General features: G+C 35.3%; 1 protein-coding gene across 1 annotated transcript in view; it reads left to right on the plus strand.

Annotated features, from left to right (window-relative positions):
• The first annotated feature begins 7227 nt into the window (after positions 1-7227).
• Positions 7228-18220, plus strand: part of LOC141331683 (aryl hydrocarbon receptor nuclear translocator 2-like) — a 366477-nt gene continuing 355484 nt past the window's right edge. The window contains exon 1 of the mRNA XM_073836720.1: positions 7228-7599. Within this exon, the coding sequence (XP_073692821.1) occupies positions 7569-7599 (31 nt within the window). The 5' untranslated portion in view covers positions 7228-7568. The remainder of the gene's footprint in view (positions 7600-18220) is intronic.

Genomic DNA, 18220 nt, shown 5'->3' on the forward strand with positions numbered 1-18220 from the left:
TAACCTATAAAGTGTTTCATTGTCGAGTGAATCATTCACGTTCCATTTGTAAATCGTTTATGGTCACACACGGGCATTAATACAATCATAAAGGCAAAACTTTATTGGCATAATTGTCGTTTACAATATTTGCTAAATATATGGCAAATAGGATATACAGAACGTTATTTAGGTTAAGCGATTCACAATAAACAAAAAAGTAGATAGCTCTAAATCACTTTATTATTAATAGGCTACTATTATTTTAATATCTGGTTAGGGCTATTTATTTTTAACACCTGACAATTATGCCAATAAAATTTTTGATTGTATTTCTCCCCGTGTGTGACGATAAATTAGCATGTTTTCATTTACAAATGAAACTACGTGAATGATGCATTCCTCAGTAAAACAGTTTAGTAATTATATAGTCTAGTCTATTAATTAGACGAAACAAAATAAAATATGTTCAATTCAACCTTTAAACTACATTCCAGTAAAATTCAGTCATATAGCATATGTCAAGCATTTACAGTATCATTTACATGAACGTTAAGTAAAGAGAGCAAAATTAAGGGTGGGGGAAACGAATATAAACGAAACTAAAAATATATACAATAATAACTGGCTAATAGTAATATTATTACTAATAGTAATAATAATGATAATGATAATAATATTAATACCAACACGGAAAAAAATACTATCAGTTAATATAAGGAATGTAGGCCTATTTCACTGTGTGACAATAAATTATTTCCAAATGAAACTACGTGAATAATTCACTCTTCAATGATTTGTATATTAATTGCAATTTGCAATTGTGTTAAGTGCACTTTTGGGAAAGGCACGTGAAACAATAACGAACGCTCACAAAATGAAAACGCTTTTAAGCACTAAAATTAATCGAAACGCAGCCCAGAATGTTATGTAAAGAGATCAAAATGAAGTTGAAAATAATGGATATAAACGAATAATACGGAAAAAAAGAGGATCAGTTAATGGACAAGACTGTGTGTGATGCATGAAATGTTTCTTGTAGGGCTTTTTAATTGGAAATACATGTAATATTTATTCATGATACACTTGTGAATGCTGTCTAAATCGCGCACAGACAGCATTGGCATATACAGCAACGCCTATATAATTATGTAATATTGTATTAATTTCTATAACAATTAATATAATAATTTCTTAACTCAAAATGAAATATTAATAAACCTATCTCTGATAATCCCGGGCTACTATGCTCACTCAGGTTTATTTATGCATTAAACTCGTGTTTATGCATTTTTATCAGTATTATCAGTATTATTTTATGTTTTTGATAACAGCAGATTCTGAACAACAACGTTAAAAAAGCTTATTTATTCAAGTGATCATTAATGTACATTTTATTTTCATTTTACAGTTTTGCCAATGCTTAGACATTTTTAAACAACTTTATACATCGTTACATTCCAGTATGTCCACCCTGATGTTTCACCACAGCCGGAAGAACTTTAAACAGTCTGTTTATGTACTTGTTGCATGCCACTGCTGTAAGTTCCTCAAACCAGAATTTATTTATGGCATCAATTAAGTCAGACTTTGTAGTTGGTTTTGCTACTTTTCGAATATAATCTTTCAGAGCATGCCACACCATTTCAATGGGATTCATGTCGGGGGATTCGGCGGGAGTCTTCACCCAGTTTACACCCTGTTCAGCAATGAGTCTGCCTGCAGCAGTGTGCTTCGGGTCATTGTCCTGGAAAAAACGGTGATGTGCTCCGAAGTTTTCCCTAATGTATGGGGCAGCAGTTTCTGTTACAATAGCATTTTCAAAGAAAGACCGGTCCATTATGCCTTCGAAGATTGCAATCGGTCCCGGACCCAGTCTGGATATTGCTCCCCAAACATGAACTTTTAGCGGGTGCTTTGGCTTTGGTTTAGACACGTGTCTCCCACTTCTACGAAATGACATGGTGGCAAAGCGGTCCAAAGCCACTGTTGTTTCATCAGTGAAAATTACATCGTGAAATGACTCCTTCTCAGCAATCCATTTTTGGGCTTGTTGGAGACGTAACTCTTTATTTTTGTCTCTGATCATGGGACAATGTTGAGTTTTCCCATACTTCCACCCAAGCTTTTGCCTTATCCTCCGAATGGATCGCTCGCTTATTTCCACTCCGCTGTCACGCCATAGCTGTTTTTTCACGGAACATGACACCAGTTCATCATTCTGATGAGTGATATTCTCTATGGATAGGACAATGTCTCTAAAATCAAGGGCAAAACAGAAAATAGTTAAACATTTGACAGTTTATGCATAACCACCACTTAGCATTAACCGGTATTTAGGCCAGTGTTTGTGTTCGCGTCATGCAGTGGGTAACTTACTCCGTTATTTTGCGAGGATTACGTTTGTGTGATGATCTTTCTTTGTAGTGTCTCCGGATAGTGCTCAATGTAGCGTGTACACCAATGGATTTCAGATGTCGGGATATTTCTTGAGTAGAACTTCCAGCAGACCTCATCACCCTGATGTCTTGGGAATGCAGCTTGCTGATTTTGGTCATTTTGAGATGACTTTACAGATGGATGGACTGTATATATTCGTACAGTGTGTCAGGGGTGTGGACACTAATGTTTTGTGATAAGAGGGTGTATCATAGGTGGAGCGTGTGAGGAAAGCTTTCCCCTTTTCCCTGGCATGCATTTGAATGCTGAATCCGCAATTAAACCGAATGCTACACAGTTGGACCCCCCCAAAAACAGTCTCAATAAAATGTTGATTACAAGGCAAAACAGGCAGCATTCACCCCCCATCCCCATTCGGCTATTCATAAACATTTCGCTCTTTATACTGCCGCTGATCGCCTCATTAACTGCTACTTTTAAAATAACTGAAAAAAACAAATAGTTCCCACTTCCCTTTGTGTCGAAATTGACACGGCTCATGGCTAGTGTTTGCATATTTCTTTCTATTGTGCAACCAGATTAGTGTTATATACTGTGCTGATAGTTCTGATCATTTTTATTTTTTTTTTATCGGACAATGCAACCTGAACTTTAAATTCAAAGTAGCCTAAAATAGCTGGATCTGCCAGTCTCAACTCCCGTTTACTCCACCGCCATCTAACAGCATTTTCACACCAGTGATACTAAATATTCTTGCAAACTGTCTAAACTTCAATATACAGTACATGAAGACACTAGAGGTTTTGCGATGTACACTGCATGAAAAAAGTGGTTTTCGTCATTTAACGACACTGTGAATTGTCGCAGAAGTTTCAGGTTAATGGCTGTTCACAGGAATGCGCAGTTAGCACAGATAATTGTAGGGAACTGCCAAAAATTGATGTGGAAGGCTTAGCACCTGACACCCCCCATGATTCATGTCACCTTGGCCTCGGTGTAGCTTTTATATGTAAATGATTACTGGAGCTATACAAATGCAAACCAGGGGAAGGGGGGTGGCTTGAGACTCACTGATCTAGAGCTGGCTAACTGTAGCCTTCTTTGACTCAACTACACATAACACCGCGACATGCAATAAAATTATATTTTTCATGTGAAACAGTTTTTTAAACAGATATCATTTAATATTTTTAAAGTGTATATTAACATTTGTGTGTACACATTTTGTTCTATATTTTGTTCTTGAACTATATTTTCTCTATTTTCATCTATCTATCTATCTATCTATCTATCTATCTATCTATCTATCTATCTATCTATCTATCTATCTATCTATCTATCTATCTATATACGCGCACGCACGCACACAGATGAAAATATATAGAAAATATAGTTGTTGGTATATCGATATTTTCAAGACAAATATAACAACAACTACATTTTCTTTTCATTAATGAAAGCCAAGTCAGGCCAAGCAAATTACAGAACAAAATATATTTTTATTGTATACAATTTACAAATAGTAAAGCAAATGATCACTTAACAAATATTAGAACATTTTAGACCTCAACCACTGTACATAGTGGCATGACTATAGTCACTTTTTCTGTTGTTGTACTTAATTGCACCGTGGATGTATTTGACACACATCGTCCAGCAATGCGCTCAACAGGGAGAAATGATGCACTGTATTGTTATCGCCATTGCAAGCAGCGAATAAAATCTAAACAGTGACGTAAAAATGAAAGCAGCAAGCAAATTACAAGAAAGCAGAACGTCTTTATTTGTTGACATTATTTTTAATATTAGGATTATAATACTAGGGTATAGTACTTACATTGACATTAGGCCAAATCTAAATGGTTCCCTTTCCTTTTATGTATTAAAAAAAAAAAAAAACTTCATTGGGCAGCGCGACATCATAATGTACAGCACAAAATGAAATAAAAGGAAATACTACTACTACTCACAATAATACATCAAATAATTTTTTTACACTCTAAACTATAGTTTATATTTCTCCTCTTGCACAAATCAATAAAATCAAGTGTATCTAAAATTGTATAAATGGTATGAAAAAGACGAGCTACCTCTCAAACATGTAAATCTTCATTTGCTGTGGCTTTAAAATATTGAATTTTATAATGTATTTTGTAATTTTGTACTTGCTATTTATTGTTATTTTTAAATTAATTATTTTGATTGCTCAGTGTTTGCGCGCCCTGTAATAAATTGTTTAGTCGGCGTATAACACAGCATGTGATGGAGTGCCTCGTCTTATTAGTTTTTGTTAATAAATGCTATATAAGTTAGTTTTATTTTATTTTTGTTATGCTGTTTAATTAAAAATAACAAATCCATCTTTTAAGAATTTGTTTTAATCTTAAAATTGATAGGTGTAGCCAATATGTAAGCAAAACCAAGATCATGAATTCAAAAGTAAAAGTGAAAAGCATCCTAGACATTACAATAGCGGAAATCCCGTTCACAAAATTAAAATAACTAGGCCTACTAACAAATATGCACAAAAGGGGGTTGAATGTTAAATACGTTTCCATAAAACAATACATTATGATAACAGACAAACTATTTATCAACAATGAGCTTTGATTAAGCCCATGTTGAAGAAACAAATAAATAAATAAAAATGAAACTAAAGCGCGACCAACTGAGAGCGTTATGCCGCGTTCCAGGCAACCCGTTACCCGTGTTTTTCCAAACTTCTACCAGTGAAAGTGCACTGGAACGGCAGTTAAAACCGTGAATTCCCACCCGTGAACTCGTACTAGATCGACGCACTCCCAGTTCCCAGTTCTGACATGACTTAGCCCAAGAAACAACAATAAAGGGGTGCGGTGTTTATGCAAGTGGCACACGGTGGAAAAATAGAGTAATATTTAGGACAATTTAACGTTGCAATCAAATTATTAATACTATAAAAATAATAAATTCTTGGCGTGACTTGCTTGGAACGCTACAAAGTTCTTTGAAGACGTGATTTACGAGCTCAAAAACCTGCCTGGAGCGCAGCATTTGTGTATCCTGTCACAAAATATGGCGAAAAATCCTACACAAGGGGAATAGTGTGATTAAGGTGTGTACATGTCTTCCATAATGCGACTAAAATAGGAATACTCCACCTGTCTTAATTCGATTTGTGTTTACTCAAAATATGACTTTAGTCGGATTAAATTAATTAAAATATATCATTTTACATGGTTACTTCTTAATCAGAGTATTTAATCGCGTTAAAATCGGAATATTGTTGTCCATGTAAACGTACTTACTGTCGAGTATAAAACTTTTTTCGCAGTACATCCATTATATTTCCATGTTACACTTTTAAGACGTATAGCCCTGCATTTTAATCCGTCAAAGATCAAATGCGGGCTAAAATTATGTTTTAACATTCAGTGGTGATTAAAAAAAAACTTGCAGCGCTGGTGGAAACACGGTCCTGTCAGCAGCATTGAGCGCACGTTCAGCACAGCTTGGAAGGGTTCCTTGTTTAAAGCTTGCCACAAAACACTGGAACAAGTAAATACCTTGACTGTCAAACAGTAAGGAGATATTTTAATTATTTATTTAGAAACTACTGTTTTCTGAGTCAGTGATGATGCAGTTAACAGTCCTCCTCAAATCCTCGTTTTTTTTCGTTAAGTAGTAATTTAAGTCTTTCTACATATTTATTTATCATGTCTGACAAAAAATAGTGGTTACATATTTTCCACTGAAAAAAATGTAACTGATCGAGCTTGATCCTTCATGTCCTAAAAATGTGTTTTGCACTCTCCGCACAAACGATTGGCACCTAATAGCACACATTTATATCTCTTAGTATTTAAATCTTTTGTTTTACATCTATGGATTTTATTTTAGCCAATTCGTGATTTGAGAAGGCAAATTGAAAAACAGAGTAGGTAAACTCACTGTCTGCCGCTTGGTCTTTAAGAAACAAAAAGCTTACGTTTAACGAACAAAAATGCTCCAAACTTTTTTTTTCTAAATTACCTTAATAAAAAAGAAACGAAATTATAAATACTTTGCCGTTACATACAGAATGAAATACAGACGTAAATACTGTCCAAATATCCCTCTTTGTGCAGGGTTTGGCTACAGAATGTTGTTCCTTGCGCCACCTGGTGGATATTGTATGAAGTGCAACCACGTTGTAAAAAAATCTAAAAAAGCCGCTGCGGCATGACGCGTGGCCTCGCGTGCCGAATTGCAGGCTGCCGCGTGAAAATAGACGCATTTTTAATGGCCAGATCTGTATTTGTAGACATAGCCAAAAATACATTGTATGGGTCAAAATTATTTTTTGATTGTTCTTTTATGCCAAAAATCATTATGATATTAAGTAAGTATCATGTTCCATGAAGATATTTGTACATATCCTACCGTAAATTTATCAAAACGTAATTTTTGATTAGTAATATGCATTGCTAAGATCTTCATTTAGACAACGATTTTCTCAGTATTTCGATTTTTTGCACCCTCAGATTCCAGATTTTCAAATAGTCGTATCTCAGCCAAATATTGTCCTGTCACAAACCATATACATCAATGAAAACTTTATTTAGTACTCAGCTTTCAGATGATCTATAAATCTCAATTTCAAAAAAATGTACCCTTATGACTGCTTTAGTGGTTCAGGGTCACAAATATCTAATTCAGTTTTGAATTATGATACTGAAACTAATATACAAATGCGCTTTAGAGAAAACAAATTTGACTTTTCACTCGGAAGTCGAAACTTCACATATAGGCTATAGCGGCTGCATTCTAAATGTTGTCATTGTACAGATCTCAGAACAGCCAGTGCTGTCTGTGCTCATGACCATAACAAAGCAACAATGCCAGAGCGGCTTCCAGCCCGGTTTGAAGTTCTTGGAGGGCAGAAATGCGCTGAAGCCGCTGCGTGGATCCTGCATTCATTAATTCAGTGAAGTCTCGCGGTGTTCACGCAACCCCTCAGACATCTTGCGTTTGTCAGACCGCTACGAATCTGCTACATGCACGAGCAGAAGCGCAGTAAAAGCACATCCAGCATCGCTCGATCCCCATCACATCTTCACATGCGGGGCTGAACTGAGTTTGCGCGTTCGAGACACTCGGAGAGGATCGCGTGCGGCGTTATTTTCGTATTGTGCGTCATTTCTGCATTTCTGCGTTTCCACCCAGGCAATATGGCAACACCCGCCGCTGTAAACCCATCCGGTGAGTAGCGATTTTCACTCTTATGCTTTTAAATACAACGTATGTGGTGTTTGAACGGAAACCGAACGTTGGCTTTTTACGCAATACTGTGTTTTCGCGATAACAAAAGAACCCGCGACGCTTTAAACGCACGCGAGCACCCCCTCCCCCCTACGCAAGCAACAACAGCTACATTTAGAATTTTAAAACGCTACATTGTATCATCACTAATATTGTAACATAACATTCATTCTTTCGTGACTATAGAACGTTGAGTGTGTGTTCTGTGACGTCAGAACCAAATGTATCACATTTGGCTTTATTCCGCCGCGGCTTGTTGCTAATGCAAATTAGATGCTGAATATATTTGCCACAAGCCAGTACGTGATTTGATTTCCTTGATACGCGACTGTTGAATCTAATACGTTGCTTATGAGGCTGTAATGGTGATGTGAGGATATTTCTTATGAGCTCGAGCAGCCTATATAGCACACATAACCGCTTTACTTCCTCTGCCTGTTGATTCTATTGCGAAAATGGATGTGGAATAGTCAAGTTTATTGTCATGTGTGTAAATCGGTTTTGCAAGTACAATCCGAATTTTAATGCTTATGTAACAACACACAGACAACATTTGTGATGGAAACATAAATAGTAGGAGAAATGTGATGAGACAAACGGTGAAGTCTAACTGCCAGATGTAAACATAAGCTCGGATTGTTGGTGGAAGACTGTCATGAGTGCATGGAGAGAGCTTTTCAATCGAAGTTTACATGAATGTGAATTTTTAGTCACTACATCTCTAGAATAGAGATTGAATTGTTGCTGTTTTAGGTTTTAATGCTGTTGCGCCTCCAGAGTCACGATTATGTAGGCATCTGTGGTCTATTTTAGTCATCACAGAATGGTCTCATGTTTATATATTTGTCACCTCAGATCAACAACCAAAAACGAGGTAGGTCAAACCTATGAAAATTAAATGTAAATAATAGTTAAATTAGCAGAGATGCTCAGATATAGAAATGTTGGGAAGTCAAAGTGAAGCAGCTAACTATTATAACTTTGTAAAACCCAAAATACAAAATGTTTTTTTTTTTTTAAATAGAGCCACAGTTTATTTAATGCAACAGTTTTATTCAGAGGCCCAAACTGAGCAAAATATGCAATTTGGTGCAGATGCTGATATTTATATGACCAAAAAGTAAGATGAAATTCTTATAGCTTGTAATTTAAATCAATGAGATCCTTGTAACAGTATACTGCAAAAAAATTAGTCAAAAGTTCACATAACCTTGCGAAAAGTTATTTTATTTAGTACTGACCTGAATAAGATATTTTAAATAAAAGATGTTTGCATATAGTTCGCAAGAGAAAATATTTGAATTTATAAAAATGACCCCGTTCAGAAGTTTACGTATGCTTGATTCTTATTACCGTGTTGTTACCTGAATGATCCACAGCTGTGTTTTTTTGGTTTAGTGATAGTTGTTCATAAGGTTCTTATTTGTCCTCAATAGTTAAACTGGCTGCTGTTCTTCAAAAAAAATCCTTCAGGTCCCACAGATTCTTTGGTTTTTTAGCATTTTTGTGTGTTTGAACCCTTTTCTAACAATGACTGTATGATTTTGAGATTCATCTTTTCACATTGAGACTATTACAGAAGGTTCAAACACTCACTGATGCTTTAAAAGGAAACACGAAAACTTTTTGAATTTGAAGATCAGGGTAAATTTAACTAATTTTGTCTTCTGAGGAACATGTAAGTATCTTCTGTAGTTTCTGAAGGGCAGTACTAAATGAAAAAAATATGATATTTAGGCAAAATAAGAAAAATGTACACCCCTTTATTCTGTTCAAAAGTTTTCACCCCCAGCTTTTAATGCATCACGTTTCTTTCTGAAGCATCAGTGAGTGTTTAAAAACGTATGTAATGGTTGCATGAGTCCCTCAGTTGTCCTCAGTGTAAAAAGATGGATCTCAAAATCATAGAGTCATTGTTGGAAAGGGTTCAAATACACAAGAATGCTGAAAAACCAAAGAATCTGTGAGGAGAACTTTTCTGAGAAAACAACGGGCAGTTTCACTGTTCAGGACAAACAAGGGACTCATGAACAGCTATCACTAAAGTGGATCATTTGAACAGGGTCATTTGTATAAGTTCAACTATTATTTTCTCTTGTGGACTATATGTAAACATCTTTTATGTGAAATATCTTATTCACGTCAGTACTAAATGAAAAAAATAACATGCATTTGGTAAAATAATTAACATTTTGCAGATTCTGCAAGGTGTATGTAAACTTTTGACTTAAACTGTAATTGCATATCAGCTGTCACTCTACGTCTCTCAATAATGTGCCTTAGTAAGATGATATTTAAATGCTTAGTTGGTTTTCAAAACATACAATGATATGCAATACAGTGATGATTGAGAGCTGAACAAATAAACGTTCCTCAAAAGCCTGATGATCACATTTGATCATCACATTTTAACATGATTTGTGAAGTTGCTTCAGTCCACTAAGGTAATATTAATTGCAATATAATACTTTAGTACTTTGCTTTCCAGAAAAGTATGAGCTATAGATTAGACAACAGAAGGCATGGAGTAGATTGTGTGCAACATTCTTTTTGAACATGTTGATCATTTAGAGGCCTTCATGCATCGACTATTTTTACATACATTAAAGGACAGTATTATTCGCTTCTAGTATTGCCCTGTTAAAAACATACATCTGACTTTATGCAACAGACTTCAGTCAAACAACTTGGTTAGTGATTGTTCATAGGAAACATAAACCGACTGCTGCTCCGTTTATTCAGTGACTTGCTAAAGTAAATTACGCTCCACGACTCCATTGCTTTCCACGAACGCTCTTTCCCCCCAGCGGGCAATTCCTTCCCACCACCTCATTGTAAATGCAAATGAGTGGAAATGAATAAAGAATGCGAGTGTTATTAGCACCTGGTTGACACGCCGAGCTGCCAAGCGCGCTTTAAAATGCACAAGAGCATTCTGGGGTGGAGTCACATGACTGTAGTTGAACTGAAGGGCACTTTGTTTTAAAGTCAGCTAGCTTTTATTTCACTTGCTTAACAAATCTGTAGGCCGTCTGTACTTTTACCGTTATGCCCACAATGCCTAACAAAAGGCCCCGGTTGCAGCGCGGCCGCGATAAGAACGTGTTTCGTACAAATAGCAGTAGGTGTTTGTGAAAGGGGATTACAGGCACAGTTGATTAGCAACAGTTCGGACTGTTTGCCGACCTCTCGTGTTTGTGAAGGAAGCTTTTCTATTGAAAGCAGTGACGGATAACAGGACTGACTAGAAGTGTAGCATTGTTAAGAAGGAATTTTGTGCATATGGCAAATGGGGGCTTCACAAGATAGCAAATGCTGTAGGATTGACTTTATTTTCTCGATTTTGTTTCTTCCTTGCTGGATTTAGGCTTTTGAGAAAGAATGAGATTGAACTCTGTTGATGTGTGAAAAATTTGCTATACTGTTTATACCACATTCAACTGATATATTTCACAGATGTGTGCTTAATAGTCTGAACTACCTGTTTTAGAATATGTGACCCTGGACCACAAAAGGTATATTTGTAGCAATAGCCAAAAATACATTGTATGGGAAAAATGATCGATTTTTCTTTTATGCCAAAATCATTAGGCTGTTAAGTAAAAGTCATGTGCCATGAAGATATTTAGTAAATTTCCTGTTGTAAATATATCAAAACATAATTTTTTTTATTAGTAATATGCATTGGTAAGAACTTAATTTGGACAAATGTAACAGATTTTCTTAATATTTAGATGTTTTTGCACCCTTTTTAGATTTTCAAATAGTTGCATCTTGTCCAAATATTGTCCTATCCTTACAAAGCATACATTAACGAAAAGCTTATCAGATATATTTCCCCCTTATGACTGGTTTTGTGGTCCAGGGTCACAGTTAAATACTTTTTGACAGTACAAGTATGTAAAATGTACTTTACATATGTGACCCTGGAGCACAAAACCAGTCTTAAGTCGCTGGGGTATATTTGTAGCAATAGCCAAAAATACATTGTATGGGTCAAAATGATTGATTTTTCTTTTATGCCAAAAATCATTAGGAAATTAAGTAAAGATCATGTTCCATGAAGATTTTTTGTAAAATTCCTACTGTAAATGTATCAAAATGTAATTTTTGATTAGTAATATGCATTGTTAAGAACTTAATTTGGACAACTTTAAAGGTGATTTTCTCAGGATTTTGATTTTTTTGCACCCTCAGATTCCAGATTTTCAAATAGATGTATCTCGGCCAAATATTGTCCTATCCTAACAAACCATACATCAATAGAAAGCTTATTTACTGAGCTTTCATATTATATATACATCTCAGTTTTGTAAAATTTAACCTTATGACTGGTTTTGTGGTCCAGGGTCACATATGTGTTTGTTGATGCTTTAATATTTTATTGTCAGAACTACCTGTTTTATAATAATAGTTTCACAATATTGAGTGTCATAATGTGAAGCTATTCGTTTGTTATATGAATAATCTGGACTTTTGGTTGAATGCACATCAGTGTTGTAAACTAAAACTATTCACAAAAACTTTGGTAACTGAAATAAAGCTGAAATAAACAATAAATCAATAGCTTATGCAAAAGTAGAAATATTGCATTGTCAAGTTGAAGTACTAAAATGACTAAAAATAAATTAGAACTATATAGAAATATTTTAAATATACAAAATGATAAAAGCACATTTTAAAGTGACTAAAATGAACTTAAAACTAAAAATCTAATCTGAAAATAAGAATGAAAAATAAAATTTTAGTAAATACTACAAATATATAAATAATACTAAAACACAAAGTGGCATTGCTTTTTGTCACAGTGAATGCATAATGCAATGCAATACAGTTATGATTGAGAGATGGATAAATAAACATTCTAAAAAAGCCTAATGAACACATTTGATCACATTTTAACATGATTTTTCTAAAAAATGATATATTGATAATCAAGTAAACATAAGATGCTTTAGTCCACTAAATGTTCGTTTTGCAAAATGAATTGCAATATAAAAGTTACTTGCTAAAAAGTATGAAATATCAATCAGATGACAGAAAACATGTAGCAGATTGTGTGCAACAGTTGTTGTTGTTGTTTTTTTTTTTTCACAAAGTCTGATCATGTTGATAATAAAGAGGCCTTAGAATTCATGCAGCAGATGTCTTTGCTCACAGTAAATGTATCTGCTTCCTGAATTTCTTTTTATTAAAAGTATTGACTTCACAAAACTTTTAGAAGTTGAAATAAAGCTGAAATAAATAAAACATTAATATTAGATGAATAGCTTACGCAAAAGTAGAAATATTGCGTTGTCAAGCTGAAGTACTAAAACAATAAAGTACATTAAATACAATAAAAGTAAATTAAAGCTATATCAAAATATTTTACATTTACAAAATGATAAAAGCACATTTCAGAATGACTAAAACCTGACTAAAAGTGCATTTTCTTCAGATTAACTTCAAAATTAAAACTGATCAAAACAACATGGCATTGCAGTTTGTCTCAGTGTATCCATACATTTTTATGCATTTTTCTAAAAAGGCAAGCTTAACTGTGAGCTTTGATTGAGATTTTTGTTAAATATTTATATCAGTAGAGTTAAATGGGTTGAAACATTTAATTTCACTGCACTTTTGCTGGCATTTTTAATGTGCTACATGTTTGCCATCAAGTTCAATGTTGTTTTTAACAGCTATATCCTTTAAAAACAGCCTCTTCGTTAAGCTGTGTTGTATTTTTAACAAATTTGTAAAGCAATCTGTGCTGAAATATGTGAGTATAGCTCATATTTATGAGCTATAAACCAAGTTTCTGATCACCCAGTAGATATTGTTGAAGTTGTTGGTTTACCTGAAATCAGAAAGTTGCATTTTGAACAAGTTGTTGGTTAGTTTCAGTACTTCTTGGCCTGCAAACAGAAGTTTTGACTTCTGAAAGGTACCATATGTTTTCATAGCTTGTTGAACTCTTTAAGAATTAAAATTTTAATTATACGGCCCATTTAATTCTGATGTGCGTGCTGCGTCTATCCTTGCATGAAACATTTGCAAGTGATTGGACTTCTGTCAAGAAATACAGCATTGGTGTCGGTCTCTGTAAGCTCTTGAAATGAGTATAAAGAAAAAAGTCACTGAAGACAATTACACATACATTACTAAAGCATGCTTTCGATTTTTCTGTTGACCATCATGTCTGAAATATCCAGAAAGTTTGGCAGCGCAAACTTTCTTTGGCTGCGTAACAATAGACCAGAAGAGGAGAGTCATTGTTCACATGTGCGTGCTATCAGAGAAAGGATGTTAATTCAATAGATTGTAGTTTCTTCCTTTAAACGTGTAGGTTTCTGAACTCTTCGGGAAGCACTCAATTGAGAAACTCTTTTCTCCGTGGAGATGTGCCAAGTGTCGCTTCGACCTCGTCGGCACCCTGAGAATATACTGCTTCAGCCGCCCTGAATTGCTTTTTTCAGTCTCTTTTAAGTGCTGGTGATGAATTTAGGGACTAAGTGTTTTACTGCTAAACAAGTTATTATCCATTCTTTGTTTTTTGACATTCTTGTGTTTGGAATGGCCGACTTCCATCTTATTCCACCACAGCTTCTGTTTTTATAGGGTTTTAGCAATTATATAAAACGGTCTGCTGCTGGTCCATTCTGAAGTTGCTATTCAGTTTCTCAATTACATTCCCATGGTTCGTTCAAGGTAAAATAATATACAGGGCTGCAAACTGATTAGTTTTTTTTCATTGCATGGTACGAGAGAGAAAGTCTGGAAGCCCGTTTCTGCCACTGAATAAAAGATAAAATAGGTAATTGTGACTTTTTATCTCATAATTTTGACTTTTCTCTCGCAATTGCGAGTTTACATCTTGCAAATCTGACTTTTTTTTTCTCAGAATTGTGAGATATAAATGCACAATTGCAAGTTATAAAGTCAGAATTGCTAGTTATAAACACGCAATTCTGACTTTTTTCTCAGAATTGTGAGATATAAACTTGCAATTGCAAGTTATAAAGTCCAGTTCTGAGGAGAAAAAAAGACTGATATGTTTACAGAATTGTAAGAGTTTATATATCGGAATTCTGACTTAATAACTTGCAGTTGTGAGTTTATATCATGCAATTTTGACTAACTCACAATTTTGAGTTTATATGCAATTTTGACATTATTTCTCAGAATTGCGCATTTATATCTTGCAATTCTGACTTTAAAACTCACAATTGTGAGTTTATATCATGCAATTGCGACTATTTCTCAGAATTGCGAGTTTATATCACGCAATTCTGACTATTTCTTAAAATTGAATGTTTATTTCTTGCAATTCTGACTTTGTAACTTGCAGCTGTAAGTTTATATGCAATTGTGAGAAATAAAGCAATTCTGTGAGAAATAAGCAATTTGTGAGAAATATTTCACAATTCTGAGAAATAAAGTCGCAATTGCATGATATAAATGCGCAATTCTGAGAAATAAAGTCGCAATTGCATGATGTAAACTCACAATTGTGAGTTTTAAAGTAAGAATTGCAAGATATAAATGCGCAATTCTGAGAAATAATGTCAAAATTGCATAAAAAATCACAATTGTGAGTTATAGTCAAAATTGCGACATTTCTCAGAATTGCATGTCTACAGTCGTGGCCAAAATTTTTGAGAATGACACAAATATTAGTTTTCACAAAGTTTGCTGCTCAACTGCTTTTAGATCTTTGTTTCAGTTGTTTCTGTGATGTACTGAAATATAATTACAAGCACTTCATACGTTTCAAAGGCTTTTATCGACAATTACATGACATTTATGCAAAGAGTCAGTATTTGCAGTGTTGGCCCTTCTTTTTCAGGACCTCTGCAATTCGACTGGGCATGCTCTCAATCAACTTCTGGACCAAATCCTGACTGATAGCAACCCATTCTTTCATAATCACTTCTTGGAGTTTGTCAGAATTAGTGGGTTTTTGTTTGTCCACCCGCCTCTTGAGGATTGACCACAAGTTCTCAATGGGATTAAGATCTGGGGAGTTTCCAGGCCATGGACCCAAAATATCAACGTTTTGGTCCCCGAGCCACTTAGTTATCACTTTTGCCTTATGGCACGGTGCTCCATCGTGCTGGAAAATGCATTGTTCTTCACCAAACTGTTGTTGGATTGTTGGAAGAAGTTGCTGTTGGAGGGTGTTTTGGTACCATTCTTTATTCATGGCTGTGTTTTTGAGCAAAATTGTGAGTGAGCCCACTCCCTTGGATGAGAAGCAACCCCACACATGAATGGTCTCAGGATGCTTTACTGTTGGCATGACACAGGACTGATGGTAGCGCTCACCTTTTCTTCTCCGGACAAGCCTTTTTCCAGATGCCCCAAACAATCGGAAAGAGGCTTCGTCGGAGAATATGACTTTGCCCCAGTCCTCAGCAGTCCATTCGCCATACTTTTTGCAGAAGATCAATCTGTCCCTGATGTTTTTTTTGGAGAGAAGTGGCTTCTTTGCTGCCCTTCTTGACACCAGGTCATCTTCCAAAAGTCTTGGCCTCACTGTGCGTGCAGATGCGCTCACACCTGCCTGCTGCCATTCCTGAGCAAGCTCTGCACTGGTGGCACTCCGATCCCGCAGCTCAATCCTCTTTAGGAGACGATCCTGGCGCTTGCTGGACTTTCTTGGATGCCCTGAAGCCTTCTTAACAATGCAGTGGAAAGTTTTTTTCGGGATTAAGTTAATTTTCATGGCAAAGAAGGACTATGCAATTCATCTGATCACTCTTCATAACATTCTGGAGTATATGCAAATTGCTATTATAAAAACTTAAGCAGCAACTTTTCCAATTTCCAATATTTATGTAATTCTCAAAACTTTTGTCCACGACTGTATATCTTGCAATTCTGACTTTATAACTCACAATAGTGAGTTTGTCTCATAATTCTGAAAAAAAAAAAAGTCAGAATTGTGAGATAACGAGTCTCAATAACCTTTTTTGTTTTTTATTCATTGGCCGAAACAGGCTTCCATAAGAAAGCCTACAAAATGTTACAAAAAATTAACTTGTCACAACTCCCCAAAGAGTTTTTTTTCTCCCAATTTAATGAGGTATGTGTTGTAATTCCATGTAAAAGTCAACCCTGAAAATGTGTTTTTCACAGCCAGTTGTGTGCTTGACTGCATTAGTTCACTCAGGGACAGATGACTTTCAAGGTCTACAGAGAAAAGCTTTTGATTCACTAGTAATTTTATATAGCAGTATTGGCTAAATAAGCCTAAATATGAGTTATTATTGGCTAATATTTAGCCGTTTTAATAACCATGTTGGTTTGATGAATTAACAGACTAGAAATGGCTCTCTTTATTGTTAGTTTCAAAGTATACCAGCAGTCCAAGTTTTAATATATGTAGTTTGTGAATGTTTAGTTATCAGTTTGTGATATAGACCACATGGGATGATGCCATTGCTTTTTTTGCTCATCAAGGCTGCATTTATTTTATTAAAAATACAGTAAAAACAGTAAAATTTTGAAATATTATTACAATTCCAAAGACTGTTTTTTACTTGAGTATATTTTAAAATGTAATTTATTCCTGTGATGCAAAGCTGAATTTTCAGCATGATTACGGCAGTCTTCAGTGTCACATGATCCTTCAGAAATCATTCTAAAATGCTGATTTGCTGCTTCTGATTATTATCATGTTGAAAAAATTTAAATTCTTATCTTTTAACATTATAAATGTCTTTACTGTCATTTTGAACAATTAAAAGCATATGTTCTTAATAAAAGTTTGAATATCTTTTAAAAGAACAAATTTTACTGAACAGTAATCTGATTGCATCATTTCAGGAGCGCTTGAAACACCAAAATCGACTGAGCCTCTGCCGCATACCCGCAATCCTGTGCTGAATCTCAAGTCCTGATAATCCAGATCTGAATCATTCCTCCAAAGAATCAATTTATCCAAGTTTATCCGTCACGGCACAGATTCGTAAAGATGGGCCGCGTTCCAAGACAGCGTTGTGTTCTGGGAAGGTTTTCTTTACGCTTTGATTAAGGAATTTGCTCATTTGGCTTGTTTCTGTCTCTATGGAGTTCACTTCTCACACAGAAAAACGAAATGAGACGTGCTGTCCACATTTGTAAAGAGCTCAGACATTACATGGAATCCTATGGGATGGGGCTCAGTACCAAGTGCCATGTGGATGTTTTGTTTTGGTGCGGATCTGAATGGAACCGGGCCTCTGGTCATTAAAATGATTCGGAGGAGAGAAAAGAGAGAGGAGCGTGTGAGATGTTGAGTCGTGATTTAAAATGAGAGACAGCAGCGTCCTATCTGTCTTGTAGCCTTCACTCCATCCCATGAGACAGATTAATGAGTTTGACCTGAGGGCTTTCTGACAGAGAGCGACAACGGATGAGGGAGCTTTACAAAGTTCTGCAAAGCAGCGAGGCATCTGAAAGGGAGATACTTTGAAGAATGTTCACACATTTGTATGAAAGCATACAGTGACCCTAAAAACACTGTAGCTTTATACAGCCTGACATATGAAATATAAGTTTAAAGTGGATGAGTTTGATAAATCTTTAGACCAAAAAA

The sequence above is a fragment of the Garra rufa genome, chromosome 3 (genome assembly GCF_049309525.1).
Source record: "Garra rufa chromosome 3, GarRuf1.0, whole genome shotgun sequence".
Classification (NCBI taxonomy): domain Eukaryota; kingdom Metazoa; phylum Chordata; class Actinopteri; order Cypriniformes; family Cyprinidae; genus Garra; species Garra rufa.